We start from the raw sequence: 24,741 nt of genomic DNA on the forward strand, positions 1-24,741 counted from the left end.
CTTCAGCAGTGCTTAACGAGTCCAAAACCTAAGCATTTATGTCTGTTCTGAGGACGTGATTGAAGACAGAGGCGGTACTTTTCTCCTTCTTTAGATTTCCTGTCCATGTGGAACGTTTTTGTGCATTAGCGCCCCCAACTGAAATAATCAGGATTTACAACACGATCTGTAAAATATAATGAAAGTGGAAAGAGCTGTTATCAGTTTTGAAGTTTAAACTGAAGACAATGAAATGTAGAAAATAACAGTAGGGTGGATTGGGTTATTATGGGACATTGACTAATGTGGGACAACTAAGCTCCAGTGCATCTATCTCTTTTTCTATTCATTATGTTAAAGCTAACTAATATATGCGTACTGTGTAAATTATATTGTTTAAAATGTCACGTGAACATACAGACTGCTAGTTTTTTTAACCTAAAAACTATGAGTACGCACATTACAGAAAGTGTTGGCAGATAAGGCTGCTTTCTATAAATCAAAGTATTTCTAAGCCTTAACACGAGTGTTCCACGTCACAGTAGGGAATATTATTAGAAGTGCCTGCCATGTTCCTTTTCAGTACAATATCCAAAAATTATCGTCTGATTTAACAAGCAAACAACATCAGGGATTTCATAATGATATAAGGTGTTGATATAATGTATATGATTCATATGTAAATAAGGTAAACAAGTCAGAATTGCAAAAAGTGTCCCACATTACCCTGATCTACCCTATAAAAGCAGCCTATATGCAGTGTGTGGCTGCTGGTGACAAAAATATTTGGGGGGGGCACAATTTGGTGTGGAGTTCGGGGGGTGGTAACAAAAACAGTAGCAGCAGTCATACCTCAGCAAACACATTTAATAAATACAGAAAGGAAAACCAATCTAAAAAGAACACAACAAACTGTAAAGTTGCTTAAACACAGGTCAGAACTATTTGAACATAAATGTTTCCCTCCTTTCCTTCTGGCCAGCAAACCTCTCAATGACTTTTTGATTGAAGTCAGTCATGTCAGTCACCAGTCTTTTTTCCATGGACAGCATGGCCAGCGCATTTAGCCTCTCCTGGGTCACGGTGTTCCGTAGAAAAGTTTTAATTCTTTTCAATGTCGAGAAGCATCTCTCCGCTTCCGCCGTGGTCATGGGTGTGGTGATGAGGATTTTCAGGAGGGTGACAGTCTCTGAAAAGACCTCTCCAAGATTGTTCTCCATGAATAACTGGAACAAATCCACAGCACCACGACAGGCTTGGAACTCATCCTTGCTGTACAGGAGACCAAGCTCTGTCTTTAGCTTGCTTCCATTGAGCATGGGGTAAGCTTTCAGGGTGTTGCTGAGTGCATCTTCAGGAAATGCTGCCTTGTACTGCTCAAACCTGTCCCCCAGCAGCAAGGTGGCACTAACCAGGTGGTCTGTAAAGGAGAAGCGTTCCTTGGTGTGTCCCAGTATGGTGTCACAGATCTACAGAGAGATGAATAAAAATAAATATTTAGACATGACAAAATGCCCATTTCACCCACATCACCTAAAGTTACAACAGGCAACAGTTCCATTTCTAAACATGGAACTTTTTTGCTAATTCCAAGGCCATTTATAGAGCTGCTGTTACTGTGGAAGGCCTTTAATACCATGAAACTAATGGCAAAAGACAATAGGTTTACATTGCTGCAACTTCAACCTATATAAAACATAGGTTAGTAAAAAGTTGACAAACATTCTTACACACAGATTAAAATAAAAAAATACTAAATTCCAGTGTAACATGGACTGTGACTCCAACATAAACTCACCTCTGCTCCAATCCTTTCATGCTCCTCTGGGCTGAGTGTGCGACGCCTCTTTGTTGGCAGAGAGCTGCTACTTTGCACCTCCATGGAATGGAGGGAATCTCTGCCAAGGACAAAGTTTATAATGATTAAAAAAAGAGAGATAATAATAAAAGAGAGAAAACAATTAATAGTAATCATATTGTAAATGGTTCAAAAGGCTGTACAAGACCAAAATATGAATATAGAGTGCAAAAGATTAAAATGCATAAATCCAGGAAAAGAAATGTTAAAAAGTCATTTTGACTATTCCAGTTGAGTTTTTATACGATTCATTATTAAAATGAGAAGTTACAGAAGTTTATGTGCTTAATAAGAGACACCACTATATCATTTTTTTTAGTTATTGTGTCCGATTTCATTGTAATATGTTGCAATATATATATGTCTTGTTTACAATATTAATAACGGGAATACAATTATTACCTGATGTTTTGTATGTCATCCTGGAACTGCTGGATGCACCCATTGATGTGGACCGAATCTATATTCCTCTTCTGGAGCTTAGCATAGAGGAGGTCCACGTGTGGCATGATGCTGTGAAAGAGCTGCAGAAAGAACTTAAAATCCTGATCTTCCAGTAGCATGGCAAAGGCTCCTGCTTCTCTGACGGTATTGGGGTCAAAGTTACCCGAGTCTCGTATGCTAAATCCACTAAGGTCAGAAAAAAAAATTCTGACCTCGGATATGTGAGATGTGGCCTGTTGCATTATCAGGTTGAGCTGATGTGCGTAGCAGTGGATGTAGTGGGCATTTGGATACACATCCTGTATTATCCTCTGCACTCCTGCAGTGGCACCCCTCATCACACTGGCTCCATCATAAGCCTGGGAGATGAGCTTATTTTTATGATCCTCAGGAAGGATGGCAGCAAGACGCTCTTTTAGTGCTGAAGCAATGGACTCAGCTGTAGCAGACTGCAGAGGGATGAACTCAAAAAACCTTTCCTGCACGTTGTGTTTGTCATCAATGTAACGCAGCACAAGCACAAGTTGGCACTGTGTGGCTATGTCCATGGTCTCATCAGCCTGGATTGACAGAAAACTACTGCTCTGAACTTCTTTGATGATTTGTTCCCTCAAAACAGAAAACATACAGTCCAGTAGCTCGTTCTGCACAGTTTCTGAAGTTCCCTTAAATACAGTGGCGCTCTCCAGGTGCTCTTTCAACACGCCATCAAGGGAAGCAACAAAATCCACCAGCCCACGAAATATCCCGGGCCTATGTGAGCTCTCACTCTCATCATGACCGCGCAAAGCCAACTCAAAGGCTCCACAAAATTTCAAACAGTCTATTATCCTAGACAGGATGTGACGATTTTTTGTCACCTCTTCGTTGTGCCTCCTAATGCCAATCTTGTAGCCTTCATCCAGCTGTTCAGCAATGCTAAGCCTGCCAACAAAATGTAGCTTCATGCTATTGTCAAGGTGGCTTCGGCTACTTTCATGTCGTTTGCATTTTTCTGACAGATGTTTTAGGTCTCGGACACCCGTTTTTGTCCACAGGGTTTCAGTGCCGACACTTTGAAAGAGCAAACAGGGAAAGCAATAAAATGAGTTACTTACACCACATCCAGCTAGCCAGCTCCGTTTCTCATAACAGGAGTGGGAAAAACTCCTGATGTAAGATCGTCCTCTATCACTTCCCTGCTGCTGAAGCTGTAATTTGGGTTGGTCCGGTCCAAGCTCCTTAATCCTCTGTTTCTCTTCAAGTGAACGCCGTGTGAAGGGCTGGTTTTGAAGAGAAATAACTGCATTTTCTTTTATTTCCGCGGTCCCGCTTGTAGTAGCCATCTCTCCTGAAATGACTGTTACACGGAGCTTTATTGACAGTCACGTTCATGCTCAAATTAACCGATGGGCGTGATTGACAGCCATAATTGTCCAATCACAGTAGATTAAAAAATCTAAAACAAAGCCAATTCGCTGCCAATATAAGTGGGCGTGTCCGGGGCGCACTGAGCTGCGCCCAAGGCTGCGCCCCGTGAGAAACGTGACGCACGCCAATGAGAGAGCAGCCTCAGGTCACATGCTTGTCAAAAGTTTGAGGGCTTGCATTGACTTCCATTAGTCTGGCGCCCCGCATACAGGAAGTACATATAGAAATTAATAAAATACCATTTGGAATCGATTTATAATGAATGATGACAGGTGCTTAGAGGCTAACACGACCATCTTACAAACAAATACTTTTTATTTCATAATTATTTAGCATTTTCTAATTAATGTATGTTTAATATGATTAAGTAGATTTTGGTCAGATATTTGACCCGCATTGACCGGCCGCCATTAACAGTACATGTTTGTATCAGAGTACTGAGACATGTTAGATGTGATGGGTGAAAAATAACATTTGGAAATATAATATAATGAGATTGAAGTGAATGTAATGTGTATTGTATATGAGTGAGAGAGGGTCAGTGGGAGCCTCTGGCCTTATTGCTGCATCACTGTGACTCTATCATCCGACCTGTCCTCCATCTGGTTTGCACAGTCCTCAACTTTCTTTACATTGTTGTTTGAAAGTCAGAAAGCTTTCACTCTCACAGAGTAATGAAGCCAACAGAGTTACAGATTACACAAATAAAAACAGGTGTAATTAGTTTCAGAGCAATTCAATCAAAGGTGAGGAGAGACTTGCTCTGCATCAGTAACTCAGGGTGTCTCTGTAACCCAAAACCTCTACAACACACTTTACCAACAAGATCATCTTTGTCTAATTATGTAACTAAATAATCCTGTTGCATATTTTACAAAGTCAAACAACAGAAGATGGTTTCACAAACTGGATGAGAATGGGTTTTGATCATTAATCTCTACACTGTGAACTTGATTTGATACCAGAGGAACATTTGAAGCTTTGTTTCTGTAGCTTTAGCACATTGGAGGTGAATATGCAAACACTAGTGATGTGATGATGTGATTAGTTAACGACTCCATGACGACTCATCTTCATCTCCACAGTAAAGAAAGCAGCTCAACCTGCCTGAGAGTGAGTGAGAAAAGCCTACAGACAGTGTTCCCATCACTTAAGGTGATAACGACTCAGAGTCTTTCAACCACCTTTCAAATGTATAAAACCTTCAAACCAGAACTTGTTTCCCTGAAGCTCGTTCTCTAACAGAAATGAAAAACAAACTCTGTAAACTGTGAATTTAAGTTGAAACCTGAAAATATATAAAATGGTTTAAGACACAGAACTCAACTGACAACATGTTACAACATTACTGTCTGCAACATGAATGAAACTATTTGACAATGATGCACTGAGTGGAAATGACATAATATGAGGTTAATTATATGTGCAACTTACATTACATTATTGAGACTAAAGATAGCAGATACATTATAAGTGTTGTGTGATTACAGGAAGACTGTTTTAAAGAGTTTGGAAGAACAACTATTCTGAGGTTATTGAAATTATTCTAAATGGAGAACTTTCAGAGAGTGATGATGAGGAAAATGTCAACAATGAATTCATGTTTTAGGTTAATTTTACAGACTATGATATTTATATATATATATGTCAAATGTAATACAAATATATCAAATGAAAAACACACGTACACATTAGACATGTACTTTACAAAACTCTATTTGACTTTAAATTGGCTGTAAAAAAAAAGAAAAAACGAACTAAGGGAGAAAACTGATTAATTTGATTATTTAAACTCAATCATGCTTTGAGTAAGAACAACACATTGTGATCTATCGATGTGTATAATTAATATAGAGATAATAAAAATAACCATTAATGGCAAAATCAATTATAACATTGACATTTGACACAACATGTCCTCTATAGTGTACATAAAGAATATAATTAAGAGGTAAAAATGCCTACACATATACATTTCTACACTAGAAAATATATATTTTTTTGTGCTGAATATGTGGATTATTAAAAAAGGTTTATTTTAAAGAGTGTAAATAAAAAACAATGATTGATATATTTAAAGATATTTTTCAGCACTGATATGAAGACAAATGGTTCTAGATTACTGGTCTGACATTGATTTGTGAATGTTTGTTCATTAACAGAAGACATCAACTTTATTGTATTCATATATACTACATTTTATTTAAGACTTGATTGTATTTCTATGAAACAGTCCTCAGAATAACAGAAGAAATGTTGAGAGCAGCTCTGACAGGAAGTCTGACTGAACTGCACCATCAGTCTAATCAGTGTGTTTGCTGCATCCAGAAAAGCTTCTTTTTATTACACACTGATCACCAACACATGGTTGATTTTATTTGAAGTCTGTCAACAAACATGTGAGGCAGCTGGAACACTGCTTTTGGTGGAGCTCGGATGTATTTTACAGCATTTTAGGAGAGAAATGAGAGAGAAAAGCAGCTGAGCAGTGCTGTCCGTGGTGGTGAACAGGTGATGTTTAGTTACTCCACAAACTAAATGCAGAGAGCATCAGAGCTCTACATGACTCCATTATGAAGAGAAACATGTCCACTATCTGCTGTCTTCACTGTCAGCCTTCAGCACTTCTCCCAACACTCATTTTTTACACTTTTGTCACTAACAGAAAACACAAGTGGCAGACATTCACCCTGCTCACAGGAGCCAGCAGCGGGGCTGAGTCTACACGGTTCTCATGGTGTGTTTAAGTTCCGCCTCCTGCTTCGGAGAGATCAACAGTCTGATTTCATTCTCTCAACGTGTTGGACCGAAACTCAAGAGGTAATAATGGCAGAAGTGGCTCCAGCTCCCGCCGCCGCCCCGGCTAAAGCCGCCAAGAAGAAGTCCGCAGCAAAGCCCAAGAAGACTGGCCCCAGCGTCAGCGAGCTCATCGTTAAAGCTGTGTCCGCCTCCAAGGAGCGCAGCGGAGTGTCTCTGGCCGCCCTCAAGAAGGCTCTGGCTGCCGGAGGCTACGATGTAGAGAAGAACAATGCCCGCGTTAAGACCGCCGTCAAGAGCCTGGTAGCCAAAGAGACTCTGGTCCAGACCAAGGGGACCGGGGCCTCCGGCTCCTTCAAGATCAACAAGAAGGCTGAGCCAAAGCCCGCAAAGAAAGCCGCTCCTAAAGCCAAGAAGCCCGCCGCCAAGAAACCTGCAGTGGCTAAGAAGCCCAAGACCGCAGCCAAGAAGACAGCAGCTGCTAAGAAATCCCCCAAGAAGGTCAAGAAGCCCGCAGCGGCCAAGAAAGCAGCCAAGAGCCCCAAGAAGCCCGCAGCCAAGAGCCCGAAGAAGGCCGCAAAGAGCCCCAAGAAAGTCGTCAAAAAGGCTCCAGCAGCCAAGAAGTCCCCCGCTAAGAAGGTGGCCAAGCCCAAAGCCAAGAAGGCAGCACCCAAGAAGAAGTGAGCTGACATCACTCTCCACACATCAACCTCAACAAAGGCTCTTTTAAGAGCCAAACACCTTTCCATAAAGAGCATCATCCTGATTATTACATGTTTATTACACAGTCAATGTCAAGTTGCATTTCAACTGATCAGGTCTATTTATTCATGACAGATAAAATATAGATATAGAATTACTCAAAGTCAGTTTGGTGGGAGACAGCTTCTTGTTTTTTTCCAGTACCTCTTAAATTCACTTATGTGAAAAAATATTAGTGATAGTCACCAACTAGTGATCTTGTACCTCTTAACCTTTTGTGACCCTGGGGCCTCATTTGGGGACATTTTTGGTTAGCTGGACCTTATACTTCATTCTACATAACTTTGACTAGTTGTCCTTGTTAGTACAGTATAATACACTTGTGTAAAATCTGCATTTTGTATGAACTCAATTCATCATTCATGCAAGCTGACCCGTTTTCTAAAAATCTCAGTTCAAGTGAACCAGTGAGTAGCAGAATCAACAAAACACAGAAAATCACTCAACTAAATGATTTGTAACTGATTAGAAGCAAACAACATTTTTTAAAAGTGGTCAGTGAAGCTCAACATTACCAGTAAGTTTGAAGACTTAACTTCAATACTCATATCCATTACTAATAGTATATAACACAACTATGAGATAACTGAACTCAGTTGATATGTATAGCAATTCACACTAGTTTTAGCTTTTTTTATTTCAACAATGTGCCTTCCTGTTTAATAAATGGTTTGGAGCTAGTAATTGTTTTATCCACCTATCCTGTGATGTGGGATGGCATGAGGATGTGAACTGTCTAAATGATTAGGTCTAATATTTTTAGGAATGTAGTTATACTGGACTTATAACATTGATCATCAGCATTATAGATACACACACAGAAATATGAGGATATGAGCTCTTGATGAGAAGTGTGTGGCTCTTAAAAGAGCCTTTGTTGTGTTTTTTAGAGTGTTGCAGGTTCCAGATTTACTTCTTGGCGGGTTTCTCGGTCTTCTTGGGCAGCAGCACAGCCTGGATGTTGGGCAGCACACCACCCTGAGCGATGGTGACTCCGCCGAGCAGCTTGTTGAGCTCCTCGTCGTTGCGGACAGCCAGCTGCAGGTGGCGGGGGATGATCCTGGTCTTCTTGTTGTCACGGGCAGCGTTTCCAGCCAGCTCCAGGATCTCAGCGGTCAGGTACTCCAGCACAGCCGCCATGTAAACGGGGGCTCCGGCACCGACACGCTGGGCATAGTTGCCCTTCCTCAGATGTCTGTGGACACGACCGACCGGGAACTGGAGACCGGCGGGTCTTTGCCTTAGCGCGGGCCTTGCCTCCGGTTTTGCCTCTTCCGCTCATTTTCTGCTTCTTTTCTAGAGAGAACTCAAAGAAAGTGTGAAGCAAACGCAGCAAACCCTCCTTTATATGTCCACGGAGCAGGCGGGGGGGCTGATGTCCCTCCCTCACAAAAGAGGCTTGCAGCAGAGGGGGAGCAACTCTCTTTGGCGCACTTTTTCAGCGGAGTTTTGTCCAATAAGCAGCGGGGATCAGGCTCCTGCGGGCGGGGCTGAGCTGCAGGAGGAGCCGCTCACCAATCAGGACCCGGAGCTCTGAAGCAGCGTCACAGTTCCGCAGCAGCTCCGACACTTTAAGAGCAGCGTTTCCCCGCTTCTCAACACTATTTTCTCCTGATCAGAGAAACGAGAAGCAATGGCAAGAACCAAGCAGACCGCTCGTAAATCCACCGGAGGCAAAGCCCCCAGGAAGCAGCTGGCTACCAAGGCAGCCCGTAAGAGCGCCCCGGCCACCGGCGGAGTGAAGAAGCCTCACCGTTACAGGCCCGGTACCGTGGCTCTCAGAGAGATCCGTCGTTACCAGAAATCCACCGAGCTGCTGATCCGCAAGCTGCCCTTCCAGCGTCTGGTCAGAGAAATCGCTCAGGACTTCAAGACCGATCTGCGCTTCCAGAGCTCCGCCGTCATGGCTCTGCAGGAGGCCAGCGAGGCTTACCTGGTCGGCCTGTTCGAGGACACCAACCTGTGCGCCATCCACGCCAAGAGGGTCACCATCATGCCCAAAGACATCCAGCTGGCCCGCCGTATCCGCGGAGAGAGAGCTTAAACTGTCTGCTTCTCCTTAAACCACAACGGCTCTTTTAAGAGCCACATCAATCCTCTAAAAAGCTGCTTCCTCTGATTCTATTAGTTTAGAAATATGACTGATGGTCTTAACTAAAATTCAACACTAACTTTACTTCCCTGGTATTTAGTGTGACGTTCATACAAGCACATGTTTTAATAATCGTATATAATTTGGTTCTGAGTGTTAAGGGTTAAAGCTCCACTTCCTCTGAAACTACCAACTTGACAAACTTATTCTTTGTAACAACTGTGTGCCTCCACATTTGTCAGGATGACGTTCAGTTATTTATCTATTAATGTCCTCTGTACTGTCTGAGTGGTTATATCTAACCCTGAATACAGAGAGAACACAAGGAAACGTATCATCTCATTAACACACTGAGTGGAAGAACAGCTGGAGTTGACTTTGCATTTCATCCTCCATGAATTCTTTTCCAGCCTGTTGGTGAGACACTAGGAAGCATTAGCTGGGTCTATTTAAACATGATATGAACTACCATTGACATGAATCCACATCAGTCAATCACATGATCATCACTCAACATTAAGCCCCCACCACACACACTTTTTTGTAAAGACAGTAAAACACACTGTGGTCGAGTTGGTTGTGAAGAAGGTTTAGTGGACCCAAAGAGATGTGGAATTAGGGTCAGGGTTGAACCTGCAGTAGAACTCATTGCCCTAGGTTGACACTCATTGGACTAAACATATCTGTCTATGAAGTACCTCAAAGTGCAGCTACAACATGCTTATATATGAGGTCATCATGATTATAATCACACTATGATCAGTATATCATTCACAGCCTTGGTCATCTTCTCTGTATTACAAGTGCGTTCTCCACATGGCAATATATTTATTTTATTTTAACTTAAGTAGGGTTTGATGTAGAGTTTTTACATAGTGTAATGAATATGTTTGCACTGGTTCTTTTACTTATATCAAATATCAGAATAATTTTTGCACTGCTGAAAAAAACATTGGCACAAAACAACCATCAGTAGCAGCTTCATTACACACATATGAGTCATCTACCCTTTAAAATCCCTCTTGATCCCTTTATGATAACAATAATATCATCTCCACGCTGCTGACTTCCTGCTTACTGCCAACACTAGTCACATTATCTAAACTGTAAAGGCTCATACACACCTTCAGTTTATTGTAGGAGGAAATATCCACAGCCAAGAGAAGAGAGGCATCTATAACATAAATATACAATGTTTAGTCCTCAGACTTTCATCTACACGCTGTTGACTTCCTGCCTACTGCCACGATTTATCACATTAAAATGAATATTCTCCTGGAGGCGTCTGAGCCACAAAGGTGGAGTTAGAAACCTTTTAATTTTTAGGCTTATCATCTACTGTCCTCAGGGTGAATAATGAACTCAATATGATGTTGCTGCAGGGTTAGTGTAATGTTTAAGCTTTTTTTATTTTTTATTTTTTTTAAATAATTGAAAACTATGTAGGCCTATGTATGTATGTCTATTTTATTCTATATGTGAAACACCTTGTAACTGTGCATTATTTTTAAAAAGTGAATGAAAATGGATAATTATCGGCCATCGCTCAGTTTTACTTTGAAAGTCCTGACCAGAAGCCGTATATTGTACGATGTGCTACATATTTTTAAACTAGGACGGCGAAGTCATAACCCGCCCTACTCTGCCTCTGATTGGCTCATCCTGATATTCTTACCCTAATTTTAACCAGTCATGTCTAAATATAACCAACACAACCGACGAAGGCTGCAACTATTAACCAATTAGAGACAGTATAGGGAAGGGTTATGACTTCGCCATCCTAGAGAAGAAAATCTGGTGCAGCGTTATCCTGTAGCTCTTCTCTCGGTGTTTTCCGTCAGTCGGAGAAGCGGAGCGATGCTCGTCGTGTGATCGCCGGACTGCAGGCACAGACTGGGGTGTAAATCCCACCGGACCTGCACTGGAATGAGGTCTGGATGTGTACAAATATATTTTAGATGTTAAAAATCTTTGTGTTTGGCTCATTTAAAAAAAAGAAAAAGCTGAGTGTGTTTACAAACGGGGCTTAACGGAGGCAGGAGAGCGGAACGACTGAAAATATGGCTGTTAAACACACGTCGGCTGTCATTTAAAGCTCAAATTTAAACATATTATTATATTATTCATATTTAACACAAAGACACCTTCATATTATTATTCTCTGCGGTGTGTTTAAAGGCTGAAATCCAGAATAAGACGATGTACTGCGGTGTTAATGAGCCGAATTAACGCTTCATGTTGAACGATATATGTATTTCTATCTCAGCACCAATACATCAATCAATTAGAAATAATTAGATTATTGAATAATGACATTTATAGTAAATATTGCCACGGTGTCGTCCTCTATTCGGATATAGGCCAACAGCTCAGACAGTCAAATGAATAATTAATGTTTATTTCACTACAGACAGCAGGTATTTAAATAAATAAAAATTAATTCAAATAGATGATGTGTAGGCGGGGAGAGGACACCTGGTTAATATAGAGGCTCTGTTATTGTTTGGTGTAGTAGGAATAACAGCAGTAATAAGGCTAATAATCCTCCTCTGCTGTCAGTAATCTGTTGTAGAAGGGGTGGGCGGGGCTTACAGGTAGACCACACCAGGTAGAGTGACGTCAGCTAGTGCCACAGGTAAGATGCCTCAGAAACATCATTAATATAATAATAGCATTATTGTTGTTTTAATTATTGTGGTGGCACAGTGGTAGAAGGTAAGTACAGTTATTCAAGTAATGTGCTGAAGTACAATTTTGAGGTATTTGTACTTTACTGTAGTATTTCCATGTGATGCTACTTTCTACATCTCAGAGGGAAATATTGTACTTTCTACTCCACTACATTTATTTAACAGCTTTAATTACTTTTCAGATGCAGATTTGACACAATGGATAATATAACAAGCTTTTAAAATACAACACATTGTTAAAGATGAAACCAGTCAGCAGTGTGTAGTCAGCTCACATTTCAGATGTCTATGAGTTGTTAACAGCTCCACCAAATACTGATTCTTCCCTCTAAACTTCTCACATGCTTTCATTTCAATAAATGTTCAAATGATCCAATATTTCAACAACAAATAAAAGAGTGTCCACGTTGGTCAATTTGTGCCAGTGACTTCCAGAAACCTCTCTACGGTCAACCATCATTTATTCCATTTGCTGTTTATATTTTTGTTAATTGTTTAAAATGTTTTGTTTCTTATAATAAACCTGCAGGTCAAAATGGAGCCAAATGAAGTCCAAAGAATTAGCAATTAATCCTGTTTTTAATTTTTCTAAAACACACTGTAGATAAGTCTTCTGGTTGATCACAAATGACACAATAAAAAAGTGTTTTAACATTTAAATAACAGCATTTTGAATATTTCTCATCTTGTGATAATAACCGTCTCTCAGTGCTGCATTTATGTCATTTCTTAATATCATGATTTAGTTTCCTCCTCTTTCTTCCCTCAGTGATTCGGACCAGGCTCGGGCTATAACGAGCACCATGGTGACCAAGAAAATCCGCACAGAATACATGAAGAAGTTCAGGGACCCTAAATGGGAGACCTTCTCCAAATGCTACGAGGATTCTCTGAAGTACCGTCTGACCCGGCGGGTGATGGAGCATTCACATAAACCCTGGTTCTGGGAGGGCTGGGACAACAGCTCCGACTCCAGCGGCTGGTCCACGCCGAGGGTGACCCGGAACAAAGTGGCCCCCCTGTCCATCCCTCTGCAGCCACCGACGGCCTCAGAGGTCAAACAGAAGATGTGGGAGCTGAAGTCCAGCCCCAAACCGCCACCTTCTGAGGACGGAGAGGCTGAAGTGGGATCTGCTGAAGAACCAGCTGCAGACGATGCACCGAACACAGGTGAGCAAACTGTGACCTTGTTGACTTGGTTTGAAAAATGACGACACCAGTACCAATCCAAGTACCCTTAAAGTGATCCTGATACCTGCTGAGTACTTCATCAGATACCCATCACACATGTAGGTCTCTGTCTTTTATCGTGTAGTGAAGACTCACTTTAGAGCGTTTAGGAGGCATCTTGGCTGCTGAACTGCTAAGCACGATAACTCAAATTCACCTGGACTTCACCACCACAGACGGATCGTAGCTGCTGTGGCAGTGGGCCAATCACATGTCACATTACATCCAAGAACGCTTGAGTTGATTGGCTATGAGATAGTCCATACAAATAGTCATATTTTCTAGCTCTGGGTGTAAAAAGAGGGTACTGGTACTGTTTGATGGGAGACGTTTGGATACTACTTGGTATCGATTTATTTCAGTCGATGTTTTAAAGATATTGAGTACTGACACCAAGACCTAGATCTTTATAGTGCTGGACATGGTTTCACTAACTAACTAGACACAAAACGTGATGATATATTGATCATTTTGCAATTGTTTTTGGTAAGTAACAAGCTCTACAAAGTTTATATTCTCCATAACAAAATCAGGAAAAAGCAGCACTTTATAGTTTAAAAAAGGAAAAGGAAAAAAAGCCTCCTCAGAGACTTTACAACAGCAGTGAGGCCTCTCTTCATAAAGAGAACGCTACGTGATCACCAATCAATAAGAAATCAATCACACCTGCAGACCTGAGAGGAGCTAATCTACGTCCCCACCCACAAAACACACAGTACTAAAAAAGTTATTTTACTCTAGAAAGTTTTACAGGCAGGTGAATGGGATCATAGACTGACTGGTTACTCATACTCTCTTTATTAATGACGAAAAACTCCACCAGTATCATTACAGTAGATATTAAGTATAAATGTTTAAAAATAAGGGTGAAACATGAAGTCCTGTTCATACTGGTTTTTGGTGTCCATGAAAATCTTTTGAACAATCAGATAAAGTCTACAGAGAGGCGTTTCTTTGTGTGAGCGTCACACTGACAGTATGAAGGCCGGAGGCTGCTTTACCTCAGGAGACGCTGATGCTAAAAATATTTGGACTGAAGGTTTTTTTTTGTTTCCTCCTTTTCACACACTGGACCCAGAGATAACAGCCGTATTGTTCCTCTTTTTAATATTTCCATGGCTGCATTTCAGACAGGAGACGAGCTCAGCACTGCTCCCAATTTATCCAACACAGGTTTATTTGGAAGGACTGTTGTTCAGTTTTTATTATAAACTGGAAGTTGAAGTTTGTGGTTCAACTTTTCTACTTCTAAGGTGAACACAGAAGAGAAACAAGTCTAAAAAAGTTGAAACTTTAGGAACACTTGTAGTAAACAGAACAACTTTACTGTTAGACCAACATGCTTCAGCTTTCAGCCTTTATGATGATCCTGATGAAGTACAAACATGTTGATCTAATAATAAAGTTGTTCTATGTACTAAAAAACCTCATTAAGCTATAATGCCTACAAATGATGTCTGAGATTTACTGTACATTATTGCAGCAGCAAAAATAGAAAGAGCATCAATAGAAAGAATAAATAATAAGTAAGAAGAAAAGCATGTATGTACAAGAGTATTGTTGGTGTTGATGATATACAAGAGTTTGATATTGATATAAAAATGAAAGAATCATCACATTTGAGAAGCTGAACCATCAAACAACTTGCATTTTTGTGTGTGTGTGTGTGTGTGTGTGTGTGTGTGTGTGTGTGTGTGTGTGTGTGTGTGTGTGTGTGTGTGTAATCTAAAGAAGCCGTCGTAGAAAACTGTGTGAATGAAACCAACAACGTTTCAGCAGCAGCGGCTCTGAGCACCATCGGACCGGCAGATGAAACGCTGACAGACAACGGTCCGGCCGACACAGCGTCTTCTGACGGTGAATCTGTAAAGCCAACGCAGAAACGACGTCATCGCCGCCGCATCCCTCGCGCCGAGCTGGGACACCGAGACGGTTCCCATGACAACAAACCGGCTGCTGTCCGCAAACCTCCGAGAGCGAAGAGCCAACCGCCGTCCTGCTGCAAGGAGAAGGAGAACTGGCGGCCGTCTAGTCAGCTGGACTTATCTGAGAGACACATGGAGGTCAGGAGGACGACGAATGATGTGAGTTTGAGTCTCAGAACTTTAAACTGAACATAAAGACTCCATACTGGTTATTAATTTAAAATACAAAAACATCTGACTTGTCTTCTAAAGCACATATGCTGACATTCTATATTTTCTTCATCAATATCAATCAATTAATCTGATAAAAAAAGACCAAAATCATCAATCTGATCATCAATATTGGATCTGATATATTTTATTCCTCTGTGAATAGATTGTTGTCTAAAAAACTACTAAAATGGTCTTTAAAAGTTATTTCTTTTGACGCTTCTCCACTACACAGTTCCAGCACGACTTGGCTAGTGTTTCCACTAGGGATAGTACCTGGTACCTGGTACTGTTTTAGTACCTGCTCTGCTGAGGTTCCAAGCGAGCCGAGCCGATACTAAATGTGACATCATCAGACTGCCAGCCGCTGATTGGTCTGAAGAGTTGTCACTGGAAGAGTCATGAGCCGTTCCACACAAGAATCAAACCCGACATTTTTAAATCCCATCAACAGTGTTACAGTGATTGGTTTCTCTTCTCACATACAGCAGCAAGTACACCATCACCTCCATGTCCTCCATTGTTTATGTGTTTGTGTCGCGTATAAAACGAAGTCACAGCAGTTTTGGGAAGCCGTTGCTATGACGACCCCGCCCACGTTGAGTAGGTACCTTGGTAATGGAAAAGGTCGTTCCTGGAACCGAGCCGAGTCGAAGCAAGTCGAGTAGTGCTGGAACTGTGTAGTGGAAAAGCTCCATTTCTCTCAGCTGCACACAAAACATCCTGCTGTTGGAAATACCAACCAGAGCAACAAATGTAGATTAATCCGCTGCAGAAAATAGTCCCCGAACAAATGCTCTATTTCCTCCTATATGAGTAATGTTTCCTAAAAGTGACCACCTTTATTATATTTATTATGTCTTTAATCATTTATGTCTTCAGTAGAACCCAAAGGACTCGGAGCTGAGAAGTATTGAGAGACAAACTGTCCCTTTAAGAGAAAAATAGGATAACACCACGTCCTTTAATGTTGTTGCTTTGTCACCTAAATATACTCGTGTCCTTCTGATGTTCTTGCATTTGTAATTTTAAAAGTATTTGAAACAGAGAACGAGCTGAAAGTTTAAAAATAACTCTTCCTTGTTCACTGGACACCACAGTAGTGAAGCCGAGTCACCAAACACTCTCCAAACATTAATAATACAACACCGGTGTGCTTTTTCGACTCTCTCTCTCTCTCTCTCTCTCTCTCTCTCTCTCTCTCTCTCTCTCTCTCTCTCTCTCTCTCTCTCTCTCTCTCTCTCTCTCTCTCTCTCTCTCTCTCTCTCTCTCTCTCTCTCTCTCTCTCCCTCTGGTTTCCCCTCACAGAGCCACACGGCCGACGCCTGCGTTCAGACCCGCCGCGAGTCCGACAAGCGGATCTCCAACCTGGACCGGCGGCGTGCGAGGTCAGCTGACCTGGACAAGCTGAGGCGGTCGCAGCTGACGGTGGCGGACGACCGCTGGATGACGGAGTACATGCGCTGCTTCTCCGCCCGGCTGAGGTAGAAGCAGGATCCTCTTCCTCCTCCTCAACCCCCCCCCCCCCCCAAAAAAAAAAAAACCAAACCAATGTCTCCTTACATCAGAAAGTGAATATCAGACGTTTGTTCAGTCGAAAAACAACAAGACAGACCGGCAGCCATGTCGTCTCGTTACCGTCCATCATCACTCCTGTTTGGATTGATCCAGAATGAAGTCAAAAAGTGGGCTGAGCTTTAACCAATTTACAACTTTCATAACCCCCCCCCCCCCTCCACACACACACACACACACTCAGACCTCCATGTGAACTACACCTACCAGACTTAATAATGTATCATATCTTCTCAAAGACCCCAAATATAAAGCTTTAATGGGACTTTCCTCTCATTGGCGACCATTAGGGTGATCTTGTGTCTACAGAAAGGCTTTGGACCAGTTACTCATGTTAACCACTAGTCATGAGACATTGATTCACAGCTTTAAAAAAGGCCATGAGCAGTTAAAACATTTAATACTTAAATAAGGATCAGGCAACGAGCACTGGAGGAAAGTTAAATAAACCTACATCAGACCTCAAAATTGAACAAAGCAGAAACACTAATCTCTCAGAAACCTAAAGAGTTGTGTTATGACCATCAGATGAAGACATAATTTAACTCTTATTTTGTTAAATCCTGTTTTTATGAGTCAAATGGCTCAAAATAATACAGTAATAGCTCTGTATCATTCAGAAGGCTTCATTATCTCAATTAATAAGGAAATATTAAGGATCATAGTTGATGAATTGATCCAAGTGGAGCCTTTTAAATAGCCAAAATCTCCACAGAGGACCTTTTTTTAAAACTGCTGAAGATCTAAAAGTTCATTTTCATTTCTGGGACTTGTAGTTTAAATCTTTCCCAACGTTATTTCAACATTTCTTTCTCCAACCAGAACAAGTTTTACATCCTTTACATGGGTTGAAATACTCACTAAACAGCTCGTCGACTCAACATCATCTATATAAATGATGACTTTGGTCTGTTAGAAACTCGCCCACGTTTAATGAATCACAACGAAGTAACGAGACGACGGGATCGGAGCTGTCTTGGTGCTTCAGTTTCCTGCCAGGCTGAATCGCTGCTGTTTGCGGTTGTTTAATCACATTTTTACACACAATTTAATCTTTTAAATCAGTTTAATTTAAAGATTGTTGGTCCGACTTTGACCCCCATACAAAACCCAGTTCAAAAGATGACTTTGTTTTAACTTTTTACCCATCTGTGAATGAAAGGAAAGGAGGGAGGAAAGGAGAAGGAAGGAGGAAGGGAGGAAAAGAAGAAAGGAGGGAGGAAAGAAAGAGAGAAGGAAGGAAAGGAGGGAGGAAAAAAAGAAAGAGGGAAGGAAGGGAAGGACGGAAGGAAGGGAAGGAGGGAAGGAAGGGAAGGAGGGAGGAGGAAGGGAGGAAAAGAAGAAAGGAGGGAGGAAAGAAAGAGAGAAGGAAGGAAAGGAGGGAGGAAAAAAAGAAAGAGAGAAGGAGGGAAGGAAGGGAAGGACGGAAGGAAGGGAAGGAAGGAAGGAGGGAAGGACGGAGGAAAGAAGGAACAGTCAAAACGGACGGGTCAATTTGACCCGGGAGGATATATATTCAAATATCTGAATCTGAATTATATCAGTTATAAAATAAACTGGGAAGAAAATGGAATAAATGAATATATAAATAATCTTTATAGTTAATTTTTTATTGTGTGTTTTCAGCCGACAGCAGCGATACAGCAGCAGGAACAGGTTTTGTACTTGGGATGAACTCTTTTTAAGCTTTTTTAATAATATTTAAAATCAAGACATCCTGATCACTGTTTGAATGTATTTGATTTCTGATTTGATGAAAGTCTCCAAACACACTGCTGTGCTTTACTTTAGCCCAGGGGTGTCAAACATGCGGCCCGTGGGCCAGAACCGGCCCGCCGAGGTATCCAATCCGGCCCACTTTTCCTTCCTGTCTGTTTTCCTTCCTTCCATCTATCCTTCCTTCCTTCTTTCCTTCCTCCTTCCCTCCCTTTCTTCCATCTGTCCATCTTCCCTTTCTTTCTTTCTTTCTTTCTTTGTCTTTGTTCCTTCTTTCCTTCCTTCCATCTTTCATTCCCATCTTCTTTTCCTTCCTTCCTGCCTTCCATCTATCCTTCCTTCCTTCCTTCTGTCCTTCCTCCCTTTCTTTCTTTCTTTTTTCCTTTCCTCTTTCCTTCCTTCGTTCCTTCCATCTTTCCTTCCTGTCTTGTTTTCCTTTCTTCCATCTGTCCTTCCTTCTTTCCTTCCTCCCTCCCTCCCTCCCTTTCTTCCATCTGTCCATCTTCCCTTTCTTTCTTTCTTTCTTTCTTTCTTTCTTTTTCTTTGTTCCTTCTTTCCTTCCTTCCATCTTTCATTCCCATCTTCTTTTCCTTCCTTCCTGCCTTCCATCTATCCTTCCTTCCTTCCTTCCTTCTGTCCTTCCTCCCTTTCTTTCTTTCTTTTTTCCTTCTTCGTTCCTTCCATCTTTTCTTCCTGTCTTGTTTTCCTTCCTTCCTCCCTTTCTTTCTTATTTCCTTCCTTCCTTCCTCCCTTCCTTCCTTCTGTCCTTCCTCCCTTTCTTTCTTTCTTTTTTCCTTCCCTCTTTCCTTCCTTCGTTCCTTCCATCTTTCCTTCCTGTCTTGTTTTCCTTCCTTCCTCCCTTTCTTTCTTTCTTTTTTCCTTCCCTCTTTCCTTCCTTCGTTCCTTCCATCTTTCCTTCCTGTTTGTTTTCCTTCCTTCCATCTGTCCTTCCTTCTTTCCTCCCTCCCTCCCTCCCTTTCTTCCATCTGTCCATCTTCCCTTTCTTTCTTTCTTTCTTTCTTTCTTTCTTTCTTTCTTTCTTTGTCTTTGTTCCTTCTTTCCTTCCTTCCATTTTTCATTCCCATCTTCTTTTACTTCCTTCCTGCCTTCCATCTATCCTTCCTTCCTTCCTTCCTTCTGTCCTTCCTCCCTTTCTTTCTTTCTTTTTTCCTTCCCTCTTTCCTTCCTTCGTTCCTTCCATCTTTCATTCCCATCTTCTTTTCCTTCCTTCCTGCCTTCCATCTATCCTTCCTTCCTTCCTTCCTTCTGTCCTTCCTCCCTTTCTTTCTTTCTTTTTTCCTTCTTCGTTCCTTCCATCTTTTCTTCCTGTCTTGTTTTCCTTCCTTCCTCCCTTTCTTTCTTATTTCCTTCCTTCCTTCCTCCCTTCCTTCCTTCTGTCCTTCCTCCCTTTCTTTCTTTCTTTTTTCCTTCCCTCTTTCCTTCCTTCGTTCCTTCCATCTTTCCTTCCTGTCTTGTTTTCCTTCCTTCCTCCCTTTCTTTCTTTCTTTTTTCCTTCCCTCTTTCCTTCCTTCGTTCCTTCCATCTTTCCTTCCTGTTTGTTTTCCTTCCTTCCATCTGTCCTTCCTTCTTTCCTCCCTCCCTCCCTCCCTTTCTTCCATCTGTCCATCTTCCCTTTCTTTCTTTCTTTCTTTCTTTCTTTCTTTCTTTGTCTTTGTTCCTTCTTTCCTTCCTTCCATTTTTCATTCCCATCTTCTTTTCCTTCCTTCCTGCCTTCCATCTATCCTTCCTTCCTTCCTTCCTTCTGTCCTTCCTCCCTTTCTTTCTTTCTTTTTTCCTTCCCTCTTTCCTTCCTTCGTTCCTTCCATCTTTCCTTCCTGTCTTGTTTTCCTTTCTTCCTCCCTTTCTTTCTTTTTTCCTTCCTTCCTTCCTCCCTTCCTTCTTTCCTTCCTTCTTTCCTTCTTTCCTTCCTTCCTTCCCTCCCTTTCTTCCATCTGTCCATCTTCCCTTTCTTTCTTTCTTTCTTTCTTTCTTTCTTTCTTTCTTTCTTTTTCTTTTTTCCTTCTTTCCTTCCTTTCATCTTTCATTCCCATCTGCTTTTCCTTCCTTCCTGCCTTCCCTCTTTCCTTCCTTCGTTCCTTCCATCTTTCCTTCCTATCTTGTTTTCCTTCCTTCCTCCCTTTCTTTCTTTCTTTTTTCCTTCTTTCCTTCTTTCCTTCCATCTTTTTAATGATCCGGCCCACACGAGATCAAATTGGGCTGTATGTGGCCCTTGAATGAAAATGAGTTTGACACCCCTGCTTTAGCCGTTCATCATCTTTTCTTTTCTTTTCTTTTCTTTTCTTTTTTTTTGTCACTTCTCTTTCACAAAGGCAGCTGTGTGTGTTTCTATATAACTCAACATGTTTGAATCACAGAGAAGAAGAAGCAGAAAAAAGGACCAAACTGAAATATTTTTGATATTTAAAAAATATTTTGGATCTACAGACTCTGAATTTAAAAGAGGAAGATAATTAATACTGTTGGAAAGTTTTATTAGAAATACAGAGAATAAAAAAACACAGGATTTATTATAAGAATTGAATATTTAATAAGATATTTTCAGTGTAAAACCTTCAGTATGTTTAACTTTATAATCTTAATATAGTGTTAAATTAATCAGTCGACTGTTTAATTCATGTTTTCACAGCTTGTTTTAGCAGCTTTTTACTTCCCATTCATTTCAATGAGGAAAATTCTTCACTGGTGCTTTTTGTGTTAACTTCAATGCTAAACTTATTTATCTTAATTCACAGTTAAGAATTAATTAATTAAACACAATTAATTAAATAACAAAGAAGTTTTGAATCTTTAATTGAGCTTCTGTAAAGTTAAAGTTGTTTTAAAAGTTTAATTTAAAGAAGTATTTTTTGCTTTGGATAGAATAATAATGATAATAAATAGTACGGAAGTGTATTGCATTCACTTAAAAAAAAAGAAATGCGTTTTTTCTGCGTAATTTTTTTTTTAATCATTTTTTCGAGGTAATTATTTCTGTTTTTCTGAGTAAGTTTTTTTCTGTTTTCCAGAGTAATTTTTTTTTTATGCTTGGTTTTTCGGGCTAATTTTTTTCTGATTTTCGGAGTATTTTTTTTCTTTTCTGTTTTTCGGGCTAATTTTTTTTCCTGAGTTTAGAGGAGCATTCAAAACATTGGACACATCCACTCTTTATTGAGAGCTCAATGTAATGGAAGCAAACATGACCTGCTTGTTTAGTTTAATTTGGGTTTAAGACACTGGGAGATTGTCCTGTCTTTAAGTCTTATAGATGGTATATTACTATTATTATATATCTTTCTCCCTCTTTGCCTTTTCTCTCTCTAACTGCATATATTGGTCAAAAGACAAAGTCAGGAGTCACTATAGATGGGAGTCACCTGCAGGTTGGATGTTCTCGCAAGATTCGAAGTGTCTCGATAATTCAGAGAAAAAAAAATTACCCCGAAAAAAACAGAAAAATGACTCCTAAAAATAGACAAAAAAGAATTAATCAGAAAAAAATTATTATTTTTTTTTTGTAAGTGAATGCAAAACGCTTCCGTAAAATAGTAACTCTGAGATATATTGTAATAAAACTTTAATAATATTGTTGATTTATGTTGCTTGAGACGGCCGCTACTAATAATTACACTTTAATGATATAAAATGTTTTACTTAAAATAAAAAGAGCAGCTTTATTTTATACATTAAACACATTTATTTAACTGACTTCACCTACTATAAACATTTATTTAAACTATAATCTTCATTTTATTTTACTGGTCTATAATTTCCCAGTTCATGATTTTTTTTAATGATTTGCAGTTTTAATGAATAAACGGAAATAACAAAACTATAAAATAAAAAGAAATGTTGTTTTTAAAGGAGTATTTACCTAAAAAATTACGACCAAATTACACAAAAAAATCCTAAGAAACATTTTTTTTTCTAATTACAGACCTTTAAAATAAAAAGAAACGTTGGACTCAGTTTCCTCTTTCAGTAAAAAGATCAAATTAAAACCAATTTAATGTTTTTTTGATGGTAAATGTTTAGATTTTTATGGATGTGAAGAAAAAAAAACAGTGAAACTTGTCGATGTCGTAATGAAGACGAGTTTATAACTTTAAAAACAAAAAAAACAGATTGTAACTACATGGTGATGTCATCGGTGCGTTCCATGACTCTAACAGAGGGCTAATAAAGATGTTTAACCACTTTATTTAACTCATGTACATTTTTATTGTTAGTAAACTTTCTTTTAAAAACTGAATGCATAAAAAATTCACCGAGAATGTTTAATTTACGTCTCACCAGCTGAACCTCGTCACTCTGAATGTGCAAAAACTAACAATATTATTTATATTAGGATATTTTATTTAGTAATTTTCACGATTTTTTACTCACAAATTTGTTTCTAATCACACAAAAAAACACACTGCAGGTGTAAATTTGTGTTATTATCACTGTTGATGTAAAATAATTAAATTTACTTTTATAGGAACAAAGAAACCAAGATGAAAATTTGAGGAATATTTGCAACTTTTACAAAATGTTGGCTCGTAAAAACATATAATAATTAGGGCTGTCAGCATTAACACGTTAATCGCGTTTAGATTAATGCAATCCATAACGCGTTTTTGCTTGTTTAACTTTAAAACACTTCCAGACGCTTCAGTTGACAAGTCAAAAGTAAAATGCAACCTGTGTCAAACGGAGTTTAACTACCACCGGAGTACGTGGAGTTTGAGTTAGCACCTCCACGCTAAACACCCAGGTGCAGCCAAGCCAGCCTCAGCTCCACCAAAGGACCATTTTGGAGTGTGGGAGTCGCAGCAGAGCCGTGATTGATTCCCAGTTAAGACACTCTGGTAAGAAATGCTTTACATTATGGGCTTAAAACTGCCTTCAAATGGAAAATAACAGGATTTTAAACACGCAATTCAAAACGCCATTAATCGTGATTAACTATGGAAATTCTGCGATTAATCTCGATTAAAAAAAATTAATCGTTTGACAGCCCTAATAATAATATGAAAATACTACAAAAAATTTTGCCCACTAAAAAAAGTTGCAATTAAAATTATTAATATTTTTCTCCATCAGTGTGTCACAGTCCCTATAAAGTATCTAAATACCTACAAAAATGTATATTATTAATATTATACGATGCAACCTGCCAACAATTCAGTCAGTAATTATCGTGACGTCACTTGAGGCAGTTTTTGTCGAATCTACAAAAATGTTTCTTTTTATATATAACAGCTGGAAACAGACGCTGAGGTTTAAAATCAGTGGAGTTTCCCTTTAAAGTGTGCAGCATTTAAAAAGTAGATATAAAATGTAATATACTTTTATAGGAAGACAAAATTAAGAGGAAAATTTGGGGAAAATTTGCAACTTTTATGTAATTTTGGCTCATAAAAATATATATAATAAGGTATAAAATAAAATTGCCCACTAAAGTAAAATATATAATAATGTTTACTACTATAAAAAAAATAGGTAACTAAAGTCACGATGCCTATAAAGTATAATATCTACAAATGTCACTTGAGGCAGTTTATCATATATTTTCTTCTGGAGCCAATTTTTCATTTTTTTGGAAACAGACGCTGAGGTGTAAAACCAGTGGAGCTTCCCTTTAATGTCTTGAGCTTATAAAACCAAACCAGTTTTTCCTTTAACGCTGTAAAAAGATCGGACTGTGCTCATCTGTCAGATTTAACCTTTTTCAGTGGCTTTTTTTTTTAATGCTATCAGGTTACGGTTGCAACACCTCGAGAACTTGACAGAATAAGACGTCAAATGTCACAACGAGGATGACATCACATAAACTTAAGTAAACGTAGTATAGCTAAGTATAATTTGACTGTTAAAAAATAAAGTTGGACCAAAATTAAAGTTACGAAACGACGACCGAGAAGCACAAAAAGTGTCTCTCAGGTAAAAAGGTAGATGAAGGTGAACTCAGATTAAACTCTGGATTATGGTGAAGTGGAACAAGTGTGTGGTGTTTTAGCTACGGAGGCCTCGAGGTGCCAAACACAGCGTCCAAATGCAGAGTGTGTAAAAATGAAAGATGTGAAACTTTCATCACGTAGTTCAATTATGAGG

At 39.7% G+C, this 24,741-nt stretch overlaps 3 protein-coding genes and 1 pseudogene across 3 annotated transcripts; 3 read left to right on the forward strand and 1 right to left on the reverse strand.

Annotated features, from left to right (window-relative positions):
- The first annotated feature begins 6,273 nt into the window (after positions 1–6,273).
- Positions 6,274–9,254, forward strand: LOC128380619 (histone H3-like). Its single transcript, XM_053340495.1, has 2 exons — positions 6,274–6,289; positions 8,842–9,254. The coding sequence occupies exons 1-2, from the start codon at positions 6,277–6,279 to the stop codon at positions 9,252–9,254; spliced, it is 426 nt and encodes a 141-aa protein (XP_053196470.1). The 5' UTR covers positions 6,274–6,276.
- On the forward strand, positions 6,515–7,146 carry LOC128380610 (histone H1-like). Its single transcript, XM_053340484.1, has one exon. It carries the CDS (start codon positions 6,518–6,520, stop codon positions 7,130–7,132), a length of 615 nt encoding a protein of 204 aa, XP_053196459.1. The 5' UTR covers positions 6,515–6,517; the 3' UTR covers positions 7,133–7,146.
- On the reverse strand, positions 8,113–8,495 carry LOC128380629 (histone H2A-like; annotated as a pseudogene).
- A 3,541-nt stretch (positions 9,255–12,795) lies between the features above and the next one.
- ccsapa (centriole, cilia and spindle-associated protein a) lies at positions 12,796–16,852 on the forward strand. The gene is made up of 3 exons (XM_053340367.1): positions 12,796–13,162; positions 14,999–15,306; positions 16,666–16,852. The coding sequence occupies exons 1-3, from the start codon at positions 12,796–12,798 to the stop codon at positions 16,843–16,845; spliced, it is 855 nt and encodes a 284-aa protein (XP_053196342.1). The 3' UTR covers positions 16,846–16,852.
- The last annotated feature ends 7,889 nt before the right edge of the window (positions 16,853–24,741 follow it).

The sequence above is a fragment of the Scomber japonicus genome, chromosome 2 (assembly GCF_027409825.1).
Source record: "Scomber japonicus isolate fScoJap1 chromosome 2, fScoJap1.pri, whole genome shotgun sequence".
NCBI classification, from domain to species: domain Eukaryota; kingdom Metazoa; phylum Chordata; class Actinopteri; order Scombriformes; family Scombridae; genus Scomber; species Scomber japonicus.

Excerpts from the sequence above, each read along its gene's own strand:
- LOC128380610 (XM_053340484.1), top strand. The coding sequence starts at position 6,518 with ATGGCAGAAGTGGCTCCAGCTCCCGCCGCCGCCCCGGCTAAAGCCGCC.
- ccsapa (XM_053340367.1), top strand. The coding sequence starts at position 12,796 with ATGGTGACCAAGAAAATCCGCACAGAATACATGAAGAAGTTCAGGGAC. Across the intron at positions 13,163-14,998 it reads AGACGATGCACCGAACACAG|CAGCAGCGGCTCTGAGCACC; the intron begins GTGAGCAAACTG and ends ACAACGTTTCAG. Across the intron at positions 15,307-16,665 it reads TCAGGAGGACGACGAATGAT|AGCCACACGGCCGACGCCTG; the intron begins GTGAGTTTGAGT and ends TTCCCCTCACAG.